The sequence below is a fragment of the Crocuta crocuta genome, unplaced genomic scaffold, assembly GCF_008692635.1.
Source record: "Crocuta crocuta isolate KB4526 unplaced genomic scaffold, BGI_CrCroc_1.0 scaffold102, whole genome shotgun sequence".
NCBI classification, from domain to species: Eukaryota; Metazoa; Chordata; class Mammalia; order Carnivora; family Hyaenidae; genus Crocuta; species Crocuta crocuta.
Window position 1 is genome coordinate 2533841 of NW_027530019.1, and position 22034 is coordinate 2555874.

General features: G+C 40.9%; 1 protein-coding gene across 1 annotated transcript in view; it reads left to right on the forward strand.

Annotated features, from left to right (window-relative positions):
* The window catches only part of MYO5C (myosin VC), a 104610-nt gene that overhangs the window by 75838 nt on the left and 6738 nt on the right, over positions 1-22034 (forward strand). Inside the window, exons 32-38 of the mRNA XM_077764387.1 lie at positions 159-327; positions 4107-4194; positions 6800-6898; positions 8192-8346; positions 9828-9917; positions 12223-12373; positions 13087-13369. Coding sequence (XP_077620513.1) covers positions 159-327; positions 4107-4194; positions 6800-6898; positions 8192-8346; positions 9828-9917; positions 12223-12373; positions 13087-13369 — 1035 coding nt within the window. The remainder of the gene's footprint in view (positions 1-158; positions 328-4106; positions 4195-6799; positions 6899-8191; positions 8347-9827; positions 9918-12222; positions 12374-13086; positions 13370-22034) is intronic.

A 22034-nucleotide genomic window follows, 5' to 3' on the forward strand; every position in this document is an offset into this window, starting at 1 on the left:
CACTTCAAAGACATTCCTTTTCAAGTACTATTCACTTTACATATAAATTGGCCAAAGTATTTTCCTGTCTTTGGAAATAATCAGTGTTTGCTATGACAATGAGTGAATTCTCCATGACAGTCAAACTGATACCAAAATTTCCTTTATTCTTTTGTCAGGACCTTGGAGGCCCAAAATGAAATACACACCAAAGAGAAAGAGAAGCTGATTAGTAGGATTCAAGAAATGCAGGAGGCCAGCGAGCACTTGAAGAAGCAATTTGAAAGTGAAAGTGAAGTCAAGAGTAGTTTCCGGCAGGAAGCATCTCGGCTCACAATGGAAAACAGGGTGAGAAGTTTCCCAACTAGTTGATAAATGACTATGTGCAGATGTCACTGAAGAGGGCAGGGGGACTTGCCACCTAATGCATTCGATGAGCAACTATAGACCAAAAGCCGCTTCCATGAGAGCAGTGTGGTTCCTGATGTCAGAAGACAGGTGGTCTCCGAGGTTACAGCCTGCTGCTGAACCTTGGGAACCTAACATGGGCCACATGAGGAAAGTGTTCGCTAAAGGGTCTGACCGTTCTGGTCTAGAACACACTGAGGATGACAGGCCGATGGTGGGAACTTCCCGGGGCAAGACTTTCCCCAGTGAGGGGCCCTCCTTGCTTTGCAGGTGTGCCCTTCCTACAGTTTTTCAAGTCAAAATGTTCTGTGAAATGATCATGATGGTACGACAGACACCTTAAACTGTTCACATCTTCATCACATTGCAAATGCCCTTGTCAGAATAAAATTCAGCCATTCCAAGTCAGTCGCCAACAATTCTTTAGAAGTTTTATTAGTGTGTGAAACCCACAAACCTAAGAAGCACCATCGCGGCACATAGGTCACTTTCCTGGGAATCAGACTGCTCAGGTCATTTCCTGGCCTTTGAGCCTCCAAGTCTGTGAGTGCAGGAGGGCTCCCCAGGGCAGTGGTCGGCAGCCTGGACAGTGGTGAGCAGCCTGCATCCCAGGCCCTGCATCCCAGGCCCTACATCCCGTTGTCAGGACCTCCCGTTTCTTTTTTTTTTTTTCCTCCAAAGTTTTTATTTAAATGCCAGTTAGTTAACATACAGAGTGACATTAGTTTCAGGTGTCGAATCTAGTGATTCATCGTTTACATACAACACCCAGTCCTCATCACAACAAATGCCCTGCGGAGTACCCATCACCCATTTATCCCACACACCTGCCCACCGCCTCCAGCAACCCTCAGTTTGTTCTCCATAGTTAAGTCTGTTTTCTGGTTTGCCTCTCTCCTTTTTTCCCCTTATGTTCTTCTGTTTTGTTTCTTAAATTCCACACAGGAATGAAATCATATTGTATTTGTCTTTCTCTGACTGATTTATTTTGCTTAGCATAATACTCTCTAGTTCCATCCACATGTTGCAAATGGCAAGATTTCATTCTTTTTCATTGCTGAGTAGTATTCCTGTGTGTTGGGGGGGGGCACTTGGGCTATTTCCATAATTTGGCTATTGTTGATAATGCTGCTATAAACATTGGGGTGCAGTTTTTATAGCAGCATTATCAAATATTATAGCAGCATTAAATACTTTGAGTCAGTATTTTTATATCCTTTGGGTAAATACCAAATAGTGCAATTGCTGAATTATAGGATAGTTCTATTTCTAACTTTTTAAGGAAACTCCATACTGTTTTTCAGAGTGGCTGTACCGGTTTACATATGAATGAAATCATATGGTATTTGGCTTTTTCTGACTGACTTATTACACTGACCCCAAATGTAATGGGGTTCCCCTTTCTCCACATCTTCACCAGCACCTGTTGTTTCCTGTGTTGTTGTTTTTAGCCATTCTGACAGGTGGGAGGTGATAGTTCATTGTAGTTTTTATTTGTATTTCCCTGGTGATGAGTGGTGTTGAGCATCTTTTTGGGTGTCTGTTAGCCATCTGGATGTTGTCTGTTCATGTCTTCTGCCCATTTTTAAACTGGATTATTTGGTTTTTTGGGTGTTGAGTTTTATAAGTTCTTTATAGAATTTGAATACTAATCCTTTCTCAGATATATCATTTGCAAATATCTTCTCCCTTTCTGTAGATTTCCTTGTAGTTTTGTTGTTTCCTTCACTTTGCAGAAGCTTTTTATATTGATGAGGTCCCAGTAGTTTGTTTTTGCCTTGTTTCCCTGGCCTCAGGAGACATATCTATAAAGAAGTTGCTATGGCCAGTGTCAGAGAGGTTACTGTCTTTGTTCTCCTAGTATTTTGATGGTTTCCTGTCTCATATTTAAGTATTCATCCATTTCGAATTTATTTTTGTGTATGTTAGAAGAAAGCGGTTCTGTGTCATTCTTTTGCATGTTGCTGTCCAGTTTTTCCAACACCATTTCTTGAAGAGACTGTCCTCTGGTTATTCTTTCATGCTTTGTTGAAGATTAATTGCCCATATACTTGTGGGTTTATTTCTGGGCTTCCTATTCTGTTCTATTGATCTATGTGTCTATTTTGTGCCAGTACCATAAGAACCCCCATTTCTTATCTCACAGGAAAACCATGCTAGGGTAAAATTATATTTTGTAATATCGGGATTTAACTTTGATGAGGAATTATATCTAAAGGCATCCAAAGAGTTTAACATTTAATAGAAAGTAACAAATTCCAGTAGGGGCACCTAGATGATGTCCAACTTTTTTTGAGAGGGACACAACTTTCTCAGAAAATAGCCTGTATTCAGACACCAGACAAACAGCTGCCTACTGAGCACGTGTTGGTGGCTGTCCTGACTTCCACAGCAGTGACTCTCTGTGTCCCTGGGGTCTCAGTTCTGTGTCTCTGGAGAAACATGTAAAGATCTTTATCTGGCCTTACAAGTGGGGATGTAGGTACAGTTTCTTCCCTCCTGTCTCAGTCCATCCTAAAATACATCTATTAATAAAAAAAAAAAAAGTCACCAGTCAATGAGAGCCCAAAGGAAACCCCTGTTCACATTTTGATTTATTTCATTCCTTTCTTTTTTTCTACCATGGAACATACACATTTTATAAAATTGGGTTTATACTACATATAAAGTTTTAAATTCTATATTTTTCTTACATTATATTGAAGATACTTTCCCACTGTCATTGATAATATATGCAAACTGTCATTTTAATACCTAAGTCATAGGATACACAACAATTTATTCTACCCATTATTGTTGGACATTGCATTTTTTGGCTACAAGTAACACTATGATGAACACTCTGAACAAAATCCTTGTTCACGGGGAGAACTGTAGTGGGGGAGAGGTGGCCGCAGAGGGGAAACAGCACAATTTCCATTGGCACCGAGAGTCCCTGGAGGGCACGTGGCTGTGGTGACTATATGATGGGTACTGCTGACTCTGAGAAGCCTGAACCCTTTCTGGGTCAGAGCCCTTGGGATTTAGGAAGAATCTAAACACTCTGCCCTTTCTAAGACATATTTATAGGCACCTGGGACCCTGGCTGGTTCTTGAGCCAAATTCAGCATGGGCAAGGCCACTCCATTATCAGGGAGGAAACACAAAGCCAGGACCCAAACCTCTGAAGTTTCTCTGCCTCCAGATTCTAATATCCAGAGAACCCATTTTCACACATTCATATTTCGAAATTATCTACAAGGGGCACTACTTTATTAAAGGAAAATAGATCAAGGTAAATATGGCGTATCCATACAGTAGGGCATTATTCAGCCACAAAAAAGAATGAAGTACTGACACATACAACATGGATGAGCCTCGAAGACATGCTAAGTGGAAGAAGCCAGACACAAAAGGCCACATATTGTATGATTCCATTTATATTAAGTGTCCAGAAGAGGCAAATAGTAATAGAATCAGAGAGTAGATTAGTGATTACCAAGGGAATAGGGGAACAAGAGGACAATGACTACTGAAAGTTACAAGTTTATTTTTGCTGTGATAAAAGTGTCCTAGAATTAGATAATGGTGATGGTTGTACGGCTTATTTTAGAAAACCATTTGATGTACACTATTGGGTGAATTATATGGTATGTGAAATATAGTTCAGTAAAACAGTTACCAAAAAATAGATTAAGATGCTTCTAAGCTCATGTCCTTGTTTCTTTCGATTTCTTTAGGATCTTGAGGAAGAGTTAGACATGAAGGACAGAGTGATTAAAAAGCTCCAAGATCAAGTCAAAACTCTAAGCAAGACAATTGAAAAGGGTAGGAAAAATAACATTCCCTTTCCTACTTTTCTGAACTCTCGGCTAAGGTCCGCATGCACTCTTTGTTTCCTGATGTGGTCCAGAATCTTTAAAACTCAAAGGAATGATTGTCAGCTGGTGGGGTTGGGGGCTCAGTGATGGGCTAATGGAAAGATCCTTTGGGCCAGAGGATAGCTCACAGCCCTCAGATAATTCCAGATGCACTCATGTAATTGTAAGGGACACCCTGTAATGAATACTTTTAACCTCTTCTGCTATTAACTCTCCCCTTTTAAAAATGAAACTGTGATCAAGTTTCAAATGTAACTGCTTTGAAATTCTCTTCCTCTCCCAGTTACATAGGATCAATATCTCCATTTCTATTAGAAGATGAGAGCTAAGAAGCCAGACAGTAGTCCTGAACATGAACTTCACATTTGAATGTCCTCATGAACTCCTGTCAAAAGGACCCTAGGCCTTTCTTTCCTTTGTCTGCTTCTGAGTCAGTGTACTTTTCTGACTTCTCTCTTCTAAAGCTCTTGATTCTTGTTCCATATCACTTCCTCTTCCTCCCAGCCTGGATCACTAAGTCTGTACCTTCAATTATCTATTCCTTTTACTGTATTCATTTCTTTGAAGAGCTCCTTCATTATTCTTTATTCAACTCTCACCTCAAACTTAAAATGCCCAACACCAACATGAGGATTTCTCCTTCAATAATTAATGATAAATGTCAGTCTGCCCCAGGAGGGCAGGGACCATATCTGCCCTCCCAAAGCCCCCATTGTGTCCCTGTTTTTGGAATGAGTGAATGAACTGCCATCTCAACATAAGTACTTCCAAACTCCACCTCACACTCCTCAGTTTTTTTCCTGAGTCCTGGCCCCATTTTGTCTCCAAGACTACATCTTTTGCCTTTCTATTACCTCCTCCAACTCACTGTGTGTAAAGTGGAATACATCAGCTTACCTACCTAATAGATATTAGCTGTCTATTGTCATATAACAAACTATCCCCAAATGTAGCAACTTAAAACAGCAAACACTTTGCAGCACACGGTTTCAAGAGTCAAGAACGGAGGAGCAACTTAGCTATGTGGTTCTGGCCCTGAGCTGCCTTCAAGTCGTCAGCAGGGACACAGTCATTTGAAGGCTTAACTTAAATTAAGGCTGCAGCATCATTCTTATTGTAAACAGTGTTGCTTACTAAAACAGTTGACATTCTAGTCTCCAAGAGAACAGAGCTAGTTTATTAAATTAACAGGAGAAATTCTCATGCAGTTGTAAGAAATTTCTGTTAATGCTTTACCTGCCCCCCCTTCTTTTTCACCCACCAGACTCCACTCACTTTTCTTGGCCCAACTGGTGTGCTACCTCCTTCATTTTTAACAGCTCCAACCCACTTCTCTGTGCATTCTCATGGCCCCTGTATGAATTTCCTATGGCTTCTGCAATAAATCAGCATAAAATTAGTGGCTTAGCAGGACACAAATTTATTATCTTACAGTTCTGGAGGTCAGAAGTCCAAAATGTTTTTCACAGAGTTAAAATCAATATGTTAGCAGAGCTGCATTCCTTCTGGAGGCTTTTGAAAGGGAGAATCCTTTCCCTTGCCTTTCCAGGTTCTAGAGGCCACCCTCATTTCTTGGCTTGTGGGTCCCTTCCTCCATCTTCAGAATCTTTCTGAGTCTCTAAACTCTGCTTCTGTCATTACACCTCTTCTCAGAATGGACATGAATCTTTGGTGACCAGAGGGAAGACTCTGGCCCACATCACAATCCTCAGAACCTGTGGGTGTGTTATTTACACAGCAAAAAGGATTTTGCCAATATGATTAAATTAGGGATCTTGAGATGGGGAGAGTACCTTGGATTATCTAGGTGGACTCAGTATAATCACAAGAGACTTTATAAGAGAGGGGCAGGAATGCCAGAGTGAAAGAAGGTGATGTGACAACAGAAGCAGAGAGACAGAGAGACATGGTGATGGAAGCAGAGGTCAGAGGAAACAGAGGGTACAATCTGTGGGCAGCCTCCAGAAGCTGTAAAAGGTAAGAAATAGATTCTCCACTAGAGCTTCCAGAACTCAGCTCTGCTGACACTTTGATTGTAGTCCCACATGTAAGATCTATTTCAGTCTTCTGACCTCTAGCACTATAAGATAGGAAAATTTGTGGCGTTTCAAGCCACTAAGTTTGTGGTAACTTGTTATAGCACATAGGAAACTAATACAACCCCGTTAGAATCATGCAGTTTGGTACTTTTTTTCACCAACTGTTTCATGAATCTTGTTTCCTTGACTGTGGCATCAACATCTTGAAGACAGAAGCAACATCTTGGCTTGCTTTCTTACCCACACTGTGCTGGATTCATACGGGCACTCATGAGGATCCCTTCAAGGATCATTCTGCCTTTTCAGCAACAACTATACTCATTGATACACTGCAGATAAGAATCACTACCAGAGGAGTTCTTCAGGATTAATCAAGTTTCCATTTATCTGAAAGCCACAGGCATTTGTGTGCAAGCCAGCTAAAATGCGGTGGAAAGAGACAGAGTAGTCTCATTATAAAGCCCGTGGTGATTGTTTCTGTGAATTTAGCTAACTGTTTGCTTCTGCCTATAGGCAACGATGTGCGCTTGTCCTCAGGACCCAAGGAGTATCTTGGAATGCTGGAATACAAGACAGAAGATGAGGAGAAGCTCATTCAAAACCTCATTCTCGGTAGTGAGCCCTGAAAGTCTGAATGTTTGCTCTGTCAGCCGTTGCTACCATCGTGGGTGAGGGTGGACATTTCTCTTCCTCTACTACTGCTTCTCCTAGCCCGGAGTCTCCTAATCTCTGCACTGGTGACCAGGTCATCGGTTGTTGTGGAGGAGCTGTGTATTATAGGATATTAAGTAGCATCCTTGACTTCTACTCTCTAGAAACCGGTAACAGCCCCTAGTCATGACAATAAGAAACATCTCTAGACTTGGCTAAATGTCCCTTGGGAGCCAGAATTGCCCTAAGTTAAGAAGTGCTGCCCTAACTCCTTCCAAAGTCTAATCATAGGATCCAGATAGAAGACACATCCTCTCATCTTTGTGTCTCAGCACTGGAGCAATGGCAGAAGTAATTGTGGCTCTGGGTTCCATTCAACTTCTGCTGAGAATTTTATCTGCAGGCAATGTGATGGGAGCTTCCCAGGTCCAACTCAGTTACAGGAATGTTCCATTGTGTATTCTCAAGGGTTGGTGGTCTTAGAACCAATCTTCCAGACTGTCTTCACCTGAAAATCACATGTTTTTCCAGTGGGAAAGAAAAAACTGCCTTTCTATCAGCTGGTCTCAAGATCTTAAAGCAGAAAGCTGGTGTGTAGCCTAACTTCCTCTTCTTCTAGGTGATCCCGCACCCACCACAGAGCACATGAGCACCTGTACCCTTTCCTTTCTATCCTCAATCATGCCCAGCTGTGGGGCCTCTTCACTCCTCTGTCTTAATGCAGCCATGGGGAGGTCTTTGTTTGCTTACCTTAGTTTGTTTGATAAAGTTTCTCTCTTCCCTTTATCCCCAATGTCTCCTCTGGTCATTCTCTTTTTCTCAAGATCAGAGAGGCCCCCTCTGCAGGACTATAGTGTGTCTGTTTTCCTGATTCAGGGCAGATCCATGTGATTGCTGAGATCATATCCCATCCTCATCACAGAGGCTGGAGTCGGGTGCATGGACTTGGGGTTCTTCCCTTACACTGGAGGGCTGAAATCCAGGGTCTCCATGCCAGGAAGAAGTACAAATTCTAACTAAGATTCAGTCTTTTTAAGAAAGAGAAAGTCCTTTGCAAATGAGAAGAGGAACAGGTGGTACTTGTATATTTTTGCCAGGAAAAGAGCCAGACTGAATTCCTCAAAGAGAAAAGATACACCTATGCATTCAGGCTTTGTATCAAGTACAGAAAAGCAAATAATCCTTGTCCCATAGTCCCATGGGGAGAGCTGGCTATCAATGAGCTGTAATCCTCATTGACCCTTTCTGTTCCAGACTTGAAGCCTCGTGGTGTGGTGGTGAACATGATCCCAGGGCTGCCCGCTCACATCCTGTTCATGTGTGTACGCTATGCAGACTCTCTAAATGATGCCAACATGCTCAAGTCCCTCATGAACAGCACCATTAATGGCATCAAGCAGGTGGTTAAGGTAGGAACCACCTTTGACATCGGCCATTGGTATTTTGGTTACTTTAAGAATACCTTAAAGGTTCATCCTTGGCCCATTCTTCACCTTTAGTCTTCAGTAAATCATGTGATTCCCAAAATTAGTCTGAGGTCCACTCTGTGAAAGAAGCCAAGCTGTTTGGAAAAGACAAGTTAGGTCAGGGATCCCCAAGGATAAAGATCTACCAATAGACTTCAAAGCCTTACCTTCAAGACTACAGCTGGTAGCCACCACCCCCAGCACTTCTACCCCATCAGGGTGTGAGATGCCCAGGCCATGAGGATTCATTATGATTCATCACGAGTTAGAAGTAGAAAATTAACATTTGTCTGGTGACTTCAGTGCTTTCTAGTCACTATATTCACAAGAGCCACCAGAGTATTCTGAAGGGGCTCCCGTAGATTGATGTTTTCCCTGTCCATAATTTCATAAAATGGATTTCCTTAGGACAAAAGTGCATTGTTTCCCAGGCCATAGACACATGGTATTTGCCCCTCTTGCAGCTCTGGAATGTTTAATTATTTAGAAACTAGAAGATACGTGGCATGAGGAGTAGAAATCCTTCCTCACCAGCATCTTCCCTGTCAGCTTCCTCCTGGGCTCCCTGCCTCTGCCTCTCCTGGTGTCCGGGACCCGCCCCTCCCGCGCTCCAGCACACAGCACAGTAAAGCAGCCCTCACTTGGCCCCTGCACCCCTGCATCTCTGTGCCTCTCCATCCACCAAAGTGCTTACACTAGCGGGTTAGTTTCTGCAGTCTGGCTTCATCTCTGTCACTGCACAAAAAGATCACCAGTAATTCCTCTTGCTAAATCCAGTGGTTTCTCCTTAATTTTTATCCTCCTCTAAGGACTGTCCCAGTTTTTCTCTTACCCCTCTGACCACCACCCCTCTACCTTCTTTCTTCCTCTTCTTGCTGCCCAACAAGTAGGGCTGTTCTGCCCAAGAGAGTCCTCGCTTCTGAGCTCTGGTCCCTCCACCCCTTTTCTACAAGGCAACATTCTCTCCTCTTCTCAGGAGGCTCTCTCAGCTGTCCTCTTTTGCCAGCATCTTTCCATCCTCTGAGCTTTTGTGACACCATCTACATCCACTATGCAGGTACTCAGCCACCCATTTGTGTCCTACGTATGCTATGTTATATGCAACATTCTTCCCAGTCAGAATGGAAACTCTGGAAAGCAAGACCCCAGACTTAACTTTATCAGGCACTCCTGCAGTGCCTGCATCACGCTTCATACTAAGTGACATAACCTATACAGAAATAATTTGCAAACCATAACCTGCTAAATAAACACAAAAACTTATCATTATAGTATATAAATTTAATAAAATCTTGGGTGAATAAAAGAATTCATTTTGATCAAAAGCCACCAGCTAACTAAACAGGTAAAATACATCTGTTCTTGGCTCAAAGACACCAGTAGTCACCAAATCTAACTTTTTCTCTTTCCTTTTTTTTTTTAAGGAACATTTGGAAGACTTTGAGATGCTATCTTTCTGGCTTTCCAATACTTGTCATTTCCTCAACTGCCTGAAGCAGTACAGTGGCGAAGAGGTAGGGGCACTTGCCTGCTCTGTGTTTTGTACTGACTGCTGGTCTAGAACTTCCTCATAAGGCAGAGCCTCCCATAGGGATTGGGCACACCCCCACCTCCTGGGGCAGCCTCTGCTCCAAACGGCTTCCTACTTTCCTCCTTAGCCAGGAGGCCAATGTCACATTACTGGTTGGACAGGAGCCACAGCCAGAGACTTATAGAAAAAGACCTGGACCTTGGGCATGATAGTAGGCCTCCATTTTCCCTGAGTTTTAAACAGTGAGGTAGATTAGATGATTTTTAAGTTTGTTTCTGGTTGTGAAATTATGAAGATTTTAGTATTCTGATTCTAATATACAACCTTTAGATCAACATGGCTGTTTCTTCAGAGCTCTCCTCTCTGCAGGATTCTTATCATTCCTCCATAATCTGTACATCCTTTGCCATTCCAACTCTGCTCCCAAGGGGCTAACATCATAAAGGATTTCTCCACCTTCAAATATTCACAGAGCAAAATTTCATTGACCTGAAATAATGAAGGGACTTTTAGGATTTTTACTGCTCTCCCAAATGTTTCTACATTTTGTCCCCCTCCACTGACCCCCACAGTGTATGAAGTTTCCAGTGTCATACCTTCACCAACACTTGATATTGACAGACATTTTAATTATTTACCAACGTCATGGGTATAAAACAATACCTTGTCAACTTAAATTGCAATTACTTGATCACTAATGAGGTCAAGAATTTTCATGTGCTCACTGGTCATTTGGGTTTCATTTCAAATCGCCTACTGACATCAGTTCTCCATTTTGTTTAGAGGTGATTCTTTTTTCTTACTGATTTGTAGATCTTTATCATGGATAAACCATGGCTTGGCTTGTATTTTTCTTTTCATACTCAACTTCTGAATGTTGGTATATCAATCCTATTCTTCTATGATGTGTTTTAGTGTCTTGGTCAAGAAATTCTTCCCTGCCCTGAGATCATGAACTTATTTTCTTACTTTCTTCTGAATTTCTGTAACTTAAATTGGAGCTCACAATTCTGCTTTTACCTGTCTATAACTGGTGTGATTATTTATCCCATGATGTTGAGACAATGACCTTATATCTTCTTCCATGTGGATAGCCAATTGTCCCAATGAAGGAAAAGTAAAATCTAAAAATAATTCCACTAGCATTATAAAACAAAAGGAGAAACAAGTAAAGAAAACTTAACCTTTGACTAAAAGGAATCCCAAAAGGAGCAGAGGGCACACGCTAGCCCATTTTAGACAAACTGGCATGTGTGAGACATTAATGGAAGAGGATATTATTCAACATCATTTACTTTTTTACCTTTTCTTTGCCCCTGTCAGCCATGTATACAACATTCTTTGCTCTATCTATCTGCATGTTTTTTTCAGTTGCTATATATTCATTTCTATTTCAATGGGGTTTTTTTCACCTCTGCCTGTTATCATTATATCCTCTTCTTAATGCTTTCTTTTTCTTTTGTCTCTTTGAACATATTGAATATATTGTATTAGTCTGGTGGGCTATTATAACAAAATACCACAGACTAGAAGGCTTTTAAACCACAGAAATTTATTTTCTCACAGTTCTAGAAACCTGAAGTCTGAGACCAGAGTGCCGGCATGGCTGGTACCTGGTGAGTGCTCTCTTTCTGGCTTGTGGATGGCTGTCTTTTTGCTATACCCTCACACAAACTTCCCATGGTGTGTGGGTGCAGAAAGAGAAAGACTGAACTTTCTAGTATCTTTTGTTAAAGGAACACTAATCCCATCAGATGACTGCCTCACACTTAAGACCTCATTTGATCTGAATTACTTTATTACAGCCCCCATCTCCAAATAGAGCCATACTGGAGGTGAGGGCTCCAACATTTGAATTTGGGGATATCACAGACATTTAGTCCATAACATACATCTTAAAATATTTTCAGATTGATCTATGTTCTATAATCATTAAATCATGAATCTCACTTACTGCATTAACGACCTCTTACACCTGTTTGTTTCCTTGGGTGCCTTGCAGTTGGGTGGTTTTGTTTTTTTTTTTTTTTTATGAGCTTCCATGGAAGTTATTTTCCACTGTGTTCTGTAGGTGCTAGGGCACATATTTGTAGGGTGAGTACATTGACAGTTAGTTATAGAAAATAGGACTACCACACACATGAAGAGCTCATTTGATACAAATCAGACATTAAGTTTTAAAGTATAGGAGCTGACTATAATGTCATTAGAGAGAGAATATTTTCATTTCCTACATGCCTGTAGTATTCTAATATTTATATGTATGTATGTGCTCAAATTACTTTCAGGAATTCATGAAGCTTAATAGTCCACATCAGAATAAGAACTGCTTGAATAATTTTGACCTTTCAGAATACAGACAGATTCTTAGCGATGTGGCTATACGAATATATCACCGGTTCATTATTGTCATGGAAAATAACATTCAACCAATAATAGGTAAGAAAAGAATTGATGACCACAAAATATTTATGGTACCACTGAAATCTGAAAAACACAAATCCTGTAGGGGGAGCCGGGATGGCTCAAGGAGTTAAGAATCCCACTCTTAATCTTGGATCAGATTATGATCTCACGGTTGGTGAGATCGAGTGATTTCAAAGAATATAATTTTAAAACCAGAAAGTTTTAACTTTGTGAATGTCTAATTTTTAATTCTTTTTAATTGCTTGAAATGATTACTTCTGTAAAAGTACATGTTCGTAATTTCCTGCCTGGAAGAGTGATTCACCCCAAAGGGAAAGACCAGGAAGACCTGCTAATCCTAGGTCATTACCAAGCACTTTTGAAATCTTGAAGTCCCACTCAATTTCTTGTATGCTTTCTTCAACTTTCTGAAACTTAAATGCTTCAGGCTTTAAATGGTACAGACCATGAGTTATTTTGTTAACCTGCTCACTTTCCTGTGAACCTGAAAGAAGAGGTACTCCAAGCCTCCAAGCATAGTTGTGCACTGCCGTTCACTCCATCTACCTCCTACACTCGGTGCTCTCCACCCCTTGATTCTCTTGCTTTCCCCGTCACAGCTGCATCCATTGCTAACTCCTGCAGAAAATGTCCCAGCTGCTGGAACAGACCCAAGAGAGCAGTGGAAAATGTTCTCTGGTTGTCCCTACCATGTGTGCAAGAAATACGTGTGTTTTCCTCTCCAGTGCCAGGCATGCTGGAGTATGAGAGCCTGCAGGGCATCTCTGGCCTGAAGCCCACGGGCTTCCGGAAGCGGTCATCTAGCATAGACGACACGGACGCCTACACCATGACCTCCGTCCTGCAGCAGCTGAGCTACTTCTACAGTACCATGTGCCAGAATGGCCTGGACCCTGAGCTGGTGAGGCAAGCCGTGAAGCAGCTCTTCTTCTTGATTGGCGCAGTCACCCTGAACAGCCTCTTCCTGCGCAAGGACATGTGCTCCTGCAGAAAAGGGATGCAGATCAGGTAAAACCCATAATTCACCACTTATACCAAGAGACAGCTGGAAGGGATGCTCTTAACGTCTGGGGCCACACATTCCTGCCCCCTCCCCCCCCACCATGTAAGCTGCACTGCTGGGGGTGGGGAGTGTGCAAGAGGACTCTTGGCTTGGGGGTCATCTGCAGTCAGGTGGCGGCCCCTCCTCCCATCACTCTGCACCAGGCTAGCCCGACACTCAGACCCAGAGCCTTTAGTGGTTAAAGACTAGTAACTAGTAATTGTAGACTTTAAATCCAGGCCCTGTGTGCTTATCAGATACTTAGCCAGTATTTACTGACCATCACCTCTGTGAATAGCACTGCCTGGTGGAGGACACAGGAAACAAAGGAAAGGGTAGTTTGATCCCTGCCCTTTAAAAACTCAAAATAGCCAGATAACAATTCAAGGCAAGTATGACTAAGTCACAGACAAGTGCTGCAGAGAAGAGAGATTATCAAGGACAGAAAAGTTAAGCCTGAGAGCTGTGCACTGAGTGATTTAAAAAGGGAAAAAAACATTCCAGGCAAGAGAAATGAGGCAGGCAAAGGCATGGTGGTGGAACTGAGGAGACCCGTCCCCAGACTACAGTAGATAGTTCTGTCTAGATTAAGCAGAAGTTTGTTTTGGGAACAGCAGACCGGCAAGCTGAGGACATGATAATCCACAGTTTTGAGGTATGTCCACCTTTTCTTATCTCTTAGTTGAGGAAACACAAACCCTGAGCCATTGTTTTAATTCATGCTGTCACATGATTAGAAAACACATAAAATAGGGTAGATATTCAGGATTTTTTAATAATTTGTACAGGGATTTGATACCCATATGTGACATGAAAGCCTGAAGTCATGTTGCTAGTATCTTAAGCCAGAAGAAGTAAACGAGACATCCATTTAGCCTTCTCAGCATTAATGAAACTTGGCATTGGACATCCCCTCAAACCAGTCTGGCAAATTCCCATGACACCAGGTTGAGGTTTTCAGATAAGGAGTATTCCTGGGGTACCTGGGTGGCTCATGGGATACCTGGGTGGCTCAGTCAGTTGAGCATCTGACTCTTGATTCAGCTGAGGTCATGATCTCATGGTTCTGAGATCGAGCCCAGTATCTGACTCAACACTGATGGCACAGAACCTGCCTGGGATTTTCTCTCCCTCTCTCTCTGCCCCTCTGCCGCCCCCCCCCCCAAAGTAAATAAGTAAACATTAAAAAAAAAAGAAGAAGAAGAAGAAGATGAAGAAGGAGTATTCCCACGGACTGGACTTTCTGGATCTTTTTCTCTTCATTGAGAAAGCAAAGGGTTCTGTTTATTTCACAGGCTCCAAGCAGAAGCCCTGTGGGCCTCTGAGGTAAGATTCAACCCTATTTAAAGTAAACTCATAAACCTAAATGTGTCATTAGAGACTTGGCTAAGCAATTCTCATTCCTTCTGTGGGTTCTCCATGAGTGAGGATGGTCATGAGCAAGACACGTGACTCTAGATCCTGTAACAACTGCTCAGAGGAGAGGCAACCTCTGTCCCCATGGGTGCTCAGTGCTTTTTCCTTTCAGCAATCGAAAGTGGACATCCAGGAAGTAATTCCTTTATGGCGTGTTGCTCTGAGTAGCATGTACATTTGACAGGGATTCGTTCATTCAGGTATTTATTAGGCCGCTGGCATAGCAAGGCCCATAAGGATGTGAGGTGGCTTTACAATGAAAACACAAGCAACAAAATAATAAAACATGAATTCAAGTACAAAATCAAGACCCAAAGGGAAAAAAATAGGAAACTGTGGACAGAGTAGCTTGAACACGGTTTGTGGGATCTTTCTGGCTGGCAGGATAAAAAGCAAACATTATCATCAGCTCTTTGGTCTCATTGAGTATGGTGAGGCCGATGTGTTCAGGGAAGATATAAAGATTTTCTAGTACCTACTTTTTTGTTCGTAGTCATGAAATATAAACATACTATTTCATGTGGAACTTTATCTCACAATCTCCACAGCAGCATTTTTACAGCAGATTGCATTGTGGCTGCTTTGCTCAGCTTTGATAAAAGCCAACATCAGGCGTGTGGAGACAGTTCTGTTAGGAACTACAATAATGTGGCCCAAGCACACACATTGCTTGCTTCCCTGAGGGAGTTTGCAAAGAATATGAAAGGCATTGATTGGGGTCTTACAGGACAGGCAGGATTTCAATAGACCAGGACTTAAAGGAGAGAGCACAGGCCTCAGTGAAGGAAAACCGATGGTGGGTATTAATAGCTCCCTTTGAATGGAGTGCGGATTGTTACAGAGAGAAGTGGAATGCCACTCTGAGGGTGAGCAATGCATGCATTGGCACTCTCTCAGCATTGGCAGCCACCATAGGTTGTTTGTTTGTTTGTTTTCCCCCAGATGGCTTTAAACTATGAATTCAATTCCTTTAATAGTTATTGGACTATTGAGATTATATATTTTATCTTAGGTGAGTTTTTTTAAAGCAATTGGCCCACTCAAAGTTGTTGCATTTATGTGCGTAGACTATTAACAATATTTTCTTATTATTTTAGTTTCTGCAGAATTTGTAGTAGTATCTGCCCCCTTCTATTCCTATATTGGTGATCTGTGTCTTCTCTTTTTCCCTTGATCTACCTTGCTAGAGGTTATCAATTTTACTGATCTTTTCAAATAACCAGTTTTTGCTTTTATTGATCTTTCCCTATTTTAAAAATATTTAATTGATTTCTATTCCTGTCTTTATTATTTCATTCCTTCTGCTTACTTCGGATTTATTTTGCTCTTCTGTTGTGCCCAAATCGCGAGTCCCAGAGACCTCCAAGGAGCCGGCACTGATGCAAATACAAAAGGGTCTTTATTATAAGCTCGAGCAGGGGCTCACCCACCTACCGGTGTCATGGCAACAAGGTGAAGCGAAGAACAATAGCGAATAGGGTTTTTAAGGAGTAAGGGATGGGAGTGTTACAGTACATGTAGCATCATCACATAAGCACCAATTACATTGTACAGCACCCCTGGTAACAGCTTTGACCATTCAGTATATGTGAGGTGTTCATTACTTTTGGTGGGACCCAATCATGACTTTTGAGAATCCTTTGAAAATGACCAATTATGAGGTGAGTTCAAAGGGCCCATGTGGGGTTCAGGCAAGCGGTGAGAAATTGGCTAGTTTGTATCTGCAGTTCCCAGCCTTGACTCAGACCATAGGAATGTTTTTTGATTAGCTGAACTGAGGTCGGTCCGAGGATGGCTTTAGCCTTGAACAGTCTGAGGCTTTTCCTAGAACTGGGACTGGGGCTACGTGCAGCCCGAGGTTTCTTTTAATGGAGGACTTAATTTTTGGCTCTTCACTTCTTTTTCTTGTTTCTTAAGGGAGAAGCACTGGTTATTGACTTTGAGACCTCTCTTTTCTAACATAAGCATTTAATGCTATGAATTTTTCTCCAAGCACTAACTTTATTCCACAAATTTGAAGATGTAGTATTTTCATCTTTGTTGAGTTGAAAAATAGTTTCTACTTTCCCTGGAGTTTTACTCTTTGCCCCATGGATTATTTAGAAGTATGTTGCTTCATTTCCAACTGTTGGGAGACTTTCTTGCTACCTATCTGTTACTGACATTTAGTTTGATTCCATATGATCAAAGATCATATTCTGTCAGGCACACTCTTGCAAACAGAAGGTCGAATGGTGGCTGCCAGAGGCTGAGGAGACAGGAAAAAGGGGAGGTATTGTTCAGTGGAGTTTCGGGTCTGCAAGAAGAAAGAGTTCTAGGGATCGTTTGTACCACGTGGTACATACAGTTAACACTACTATACTGTGCACTTAAAAATGGTTAAGATGGTGTGTCACCTGGGTGGCTTAGTCAGTTAAGCATTCTGACTCTTGGTTTCAGCTCAGATCATGATCTCACGGTTTGTGAGTTCGAGCCCTGTATCAGGCTCTGTGCTGATAGCATGGAGCCTGCTTGGGATTCTGTCTCCCTCTTTCTCACTGCCTCTCCTCTGCTCACTATGGCCCTTTCTCTCTCTCAGGAATAAATAAATAAACATTAAAAAAAATTTAAATGACTAAGATGGTAAATTTTATGTTTTTTTATCATAATAAAAAAATAATACCAAGATGCACACAAGTTGAAATATACCATAGATTAAGACATCAGAGTCACTAACCATCCCACTTTGAGAATGGCCCAGGTTTATTTGTTAAATAAAATCTTTTAAGTATTTTTACATTAAAAAAAACTTTGTATCATTTCAGTGTTTTTAAATTCATGAATATTTACTTTTATGCCAAGAAAATGATCTGTTTTTGTGAATCTTCCATGTGCAGTTGAAAAGAATGTATATTCTGCTGTGTTTGGGTGGAATTTCCTACAAATGTCAGTTAGGCCCAGTTTGTTGATGGTGCTTTTCAGTTCTATATCCTCGCTGACTTTCTGTGTTCTTAATTCTATTGATTACTGAGAGGAGTGGTGAAGTCTCCATCTATAATTATGAAGCTGTATGTTCTTGCAGTTTGTCAATTTTTGCTTCATGTATTTTGAAGCTCTGTTGTTAGGTACATATGTGTTAAGAATTGTTATGTCTTCTTGGTGAGTTGGCCATCCTAACATTATGTAGGGTCCTTGTTTATCCCTCTAATGGTAATCTTTGCTGCTCTGAAATCGACTTTGTGTGAAAGCCTACTTTTTCTTTTTCTTCTTTTAATTTTTTTTAATGTTTTATTTATTTCTAGGAGAGAGAGAGACAGCATGAGCAGGGGAGGGTCAGAGAGAGAGGGAGACACAGAATTGGAAACAGGCTCCAGGCTCTGAGCTGGCTGTTGGCACAGAGCTTGACGCGGGGCTTGAACCCACGAACCATGAGATCATGACCTAAGCGAAAGTCGGACGCTCAACCGACTAAGCCACCCAGGCGCCCCTGAAAGCCTACTTTTTCTTTTGATTAGTGTTCTTATAGTGTATCCTTTTTCATCCTATTACTTTTAAGCTATCTGTCATATTTGAAGTGACTTACTTTATTTTATTTTATTTTCATTTTAGAGAGAGAGTGTGTGCAACTGGGGGATGGGGCAGAGGGAGAGAGACAGAGAATCTTAAGCAGGCTCCACATTCAGCACATCCGATGCAGGGCCTGATCCCATGACCCTGGGCTCATGACCTGAGCCGAAATCAAGACTCAGACGCTCAACCAACTGAGCCACCCAGTTGCCCCTAAAGTGATTTTCTTATAGGCAGTGTACATTTGGATCTTGTTTTGTTTTGGATTTTTTAAAGCAAGTCTGACAATCTGTGCTTCTTAATTGGAGTGTTTAGATCATTTCAATTTAGTGTAATTATTGATATGTTTAGATTTAAGTCTTCCATTTTATTATTTTCCATTTGTTCCTTCTGGTTTTTATTTCTCTGACTTCCTTTCTCTGCCTTATTTTGGGTTCTTTGAATATTTTTTACCCTTTTAATTTTATCTACTGTATTTTTACTGTATATCTGTGTTTTTTTAGTGGTTGTTCTAGGGATTACATTATGTATGCTTAACTTCTTCAGTCTGTTTATAATCATTACCTTAACCGTGTCAAGTGGAATGTGGGAAGCTAACAATCACGTAGTTCCCTTTCCCCTTTCCACTTTATGTTATAGTTGTTTTATGTATTATATCTACATAACCAAAAACTGTGCCAGGTAATGGTATAATTTTTATTTTCAATTATCTAGGATATTTTAAGGAACTCAATAGAAGCATCATCTATTATATTTACCCATGTATTTAAAATTTCTGTTACTCTTTGATTCTTAATGTTCCAAGTCTTATGTTTTCCTCCAAATATCATTTTTTTTTATTTTTAAATGTTTATTTATTTCTAGGAGACAGAGAGAGAGACAGCGTGATCAGGGGAGGGTCATAGAGAGAGGGAGTCACAGACTGAAACAGGCTCCAGGCTCTGAGCTGGCAGTCAGCACAGAGCCTGACGCGGGGCTCGAACCCACAAACCGTGAGATCATGACCTAAGTGAAAGTCGGACGCTTAACCAACTAAGCCACCCAGGCACCCCTCCTCCAAATATCATTTTGATATCATTTCCTTTATGCCTGAAGAAATTCTGTCAGTAGGTTCTTGTACAGCAGATTCACTGGCTATACTTAGTTTTCTTTCATCTAAAAATTCCTTCTTTTCACCTTCATTCCTGAAGTAAATTTTTGTGGAATATAGAATTCTAAGTTGACTTATTTGAATTATTGTTTCCCTACAAGTAATGCAGTTTTTCTCAGATTGCTTTCAAGATTTTTTTCTTTGTCTTTACTTTTCCACAGTTTACTTAGGATGTGTCTAGGTATGGATTTCTTGGGGTTTAATCTCTTTGAGATTCCTTGAGTTTTTTGAATCTTTAGGCTTGTATATCTCACTAAATCTGGGATATTTTAAGTCATTTCTTCAAATGTTTTGTCTGCATCTTAATTTCTCCTTTCCTCTGGAAATTCAATAACACGAATATTAAACCTTTCATTATTATCCCATGGGTCCATAGGTTCTGTTTATTTTACTTTTTTTAGTTTTTCCCCCTTTGTATTCTTTAGATTAAATAATCTCTTATTGACCCCTTCAAGTTCACAGATTCTTTCCTCTGCCATCTCTATTCTATTGAGCCCATTAAAAGAATTATTTTTATTTTTGTTAGTGGGTTTTTCACTTCTAAAATTTTCATTTGGTTTTTCTTTATATCTTCCATTTCTTTTCTGAGACTTTCTGTCTGTCCATTTATTTCAAGAAAGTTTGTTTTCACTTTTTGGAACATTTTTGTGATAGCTTCTTTAAAGTCTCTGTCAGATAATTCCAAGTGTGTGTCATCTCAGAGTTGACACCTGCTGATTGTCTTGTTTGATGCAAATTGAGGTTTTCCTGGTTCTTCATATGCCAAGTAATTTTGAATTGTATCCTGGACACTTTTGATATTATACTGTGAGATTGTGAATTTTTCAGTGTTATGGAGAGTGTTGGTATTTTTATCGGATTATCACCCCATTTGAGTTCAGCTGCAAGTTCTGACCATCCATCCTTTGTGGCTCCTGTTTCCCATGTCAGTTTTCAAAGCCTTTGTAATGCTATTTGGTTCTGTCTCTTGTGCGACACACAGTGGTCAATCTGAAACTTGCATGGTACTCTGTTCCACAGTTTAGTCCTCAAAGTCTATGTTTGCTTTTGAGGGTCAGTCAGATCCATGTGTGAGCCCAGAGGTGTACCAAGGAGTTCATAAACAATGTCAAGGGAGTGCTTTCCCAAGTTCTTCCTTCTCCAAATCACCCCTTATACTTTCCAGATTGCTGGGAATCACTCTCTCTTTGGTCCTCCAGACAGAAAATTGGGGCTTTACTTACCTCACTGTGTGGTACTTCCTGCAAAGGTCTTCAGCTGAGGCTAAGTGGTGGCAGAATAGAACACTGGGGCTTCACCCCATTCTCTTAAACCACAGTTGCTCCAATGGAGATTTTTCTCCCCGTGAATTTTAGCCTCCTCCTGGACCCCATTGCCACCACTGCTACTACAGGGAAATTGTTTGAGGCCTTAACATGAAAGAATGAAGAAAAAGGAGAAAAAAGAAAAACAGGATTTCCGCCCTCTCAGGAGCATTAATGCACCTCTTCTCAGCCCCTCAAGCCAGACCTAGAGGCCTCCTTCTGAAGCTCTTTGTTGTCATCAGTACCTACTCCTGACTTTCAGGCTTCTTTGAGGTCAGGCTAATGAATAGCAGATGGAATAAACTGGTAAACTGATTGCCCATTTGGCAATACCTCAAATACTGTTCTTCCCCAATCCACCTGGTACTATTTGCTTTTCAGAGTCCTCAAATAGCTGCTTCAAAGCATTCCATCAAGCTTTTATAGCTGCATTCAGTGGGAGGGGCCAACTGGAGTGTGTTCTTACCAAGAACCAGAACTCCACCACTGATTCTCCCCCTTTTTCTTTTAATTGAGGTATAATTAACATACAGTGTTATACTAGTTTCAAGTATACAATATAATGATCCAACGACTCTATACATTACTCAGTACTCATCAGGATAAGTCTACTATTAATCCCCTTTATCTGTTTTGTCCATCCGCCTACCCACCACCCCTCTGATAAGCACTGTATCTGTATTTAAGAGTCTGTTTTTTTACTTGCTTCTTTTCTCCTTTGTTTTGTTTCTTAAATTCCACATGTGAGTGAAATCATATGGTATTTGTCTTTCTTTGAATTATTTCATTTAACATTACACCCGCTAGGTCCATCCATGTTGTTGCAAATGGCAAGATCTCATTATTTTTTATGGCTGAGTAATATTTTATATTTCCCTGTACATATATAACACACCGTCTTTATCCACTCATCTGTGGACCAGATATACACCTGGGTTTCTTCCATATCTTGACTATTATGAATAATGCTATAATAAACATAGGGGTGCATATATCTTTTTGAATTAGTGTTTTTATTTTCTTTGGGTAAATACCCAGGGGTGGAATTACTGAATCATATTCCACCACTGATCTTTAATTGGGAGAACTAACATGCTCAAGATCCAGATTAAGGAAGGACTATAGCAGTACTAAATAGAATCGATTAGAAGGAACGAGATGGGAGGCCCAGTAGGAATCAATTGTAATAAGAACTCAAACTAGTGGGAAAAAATT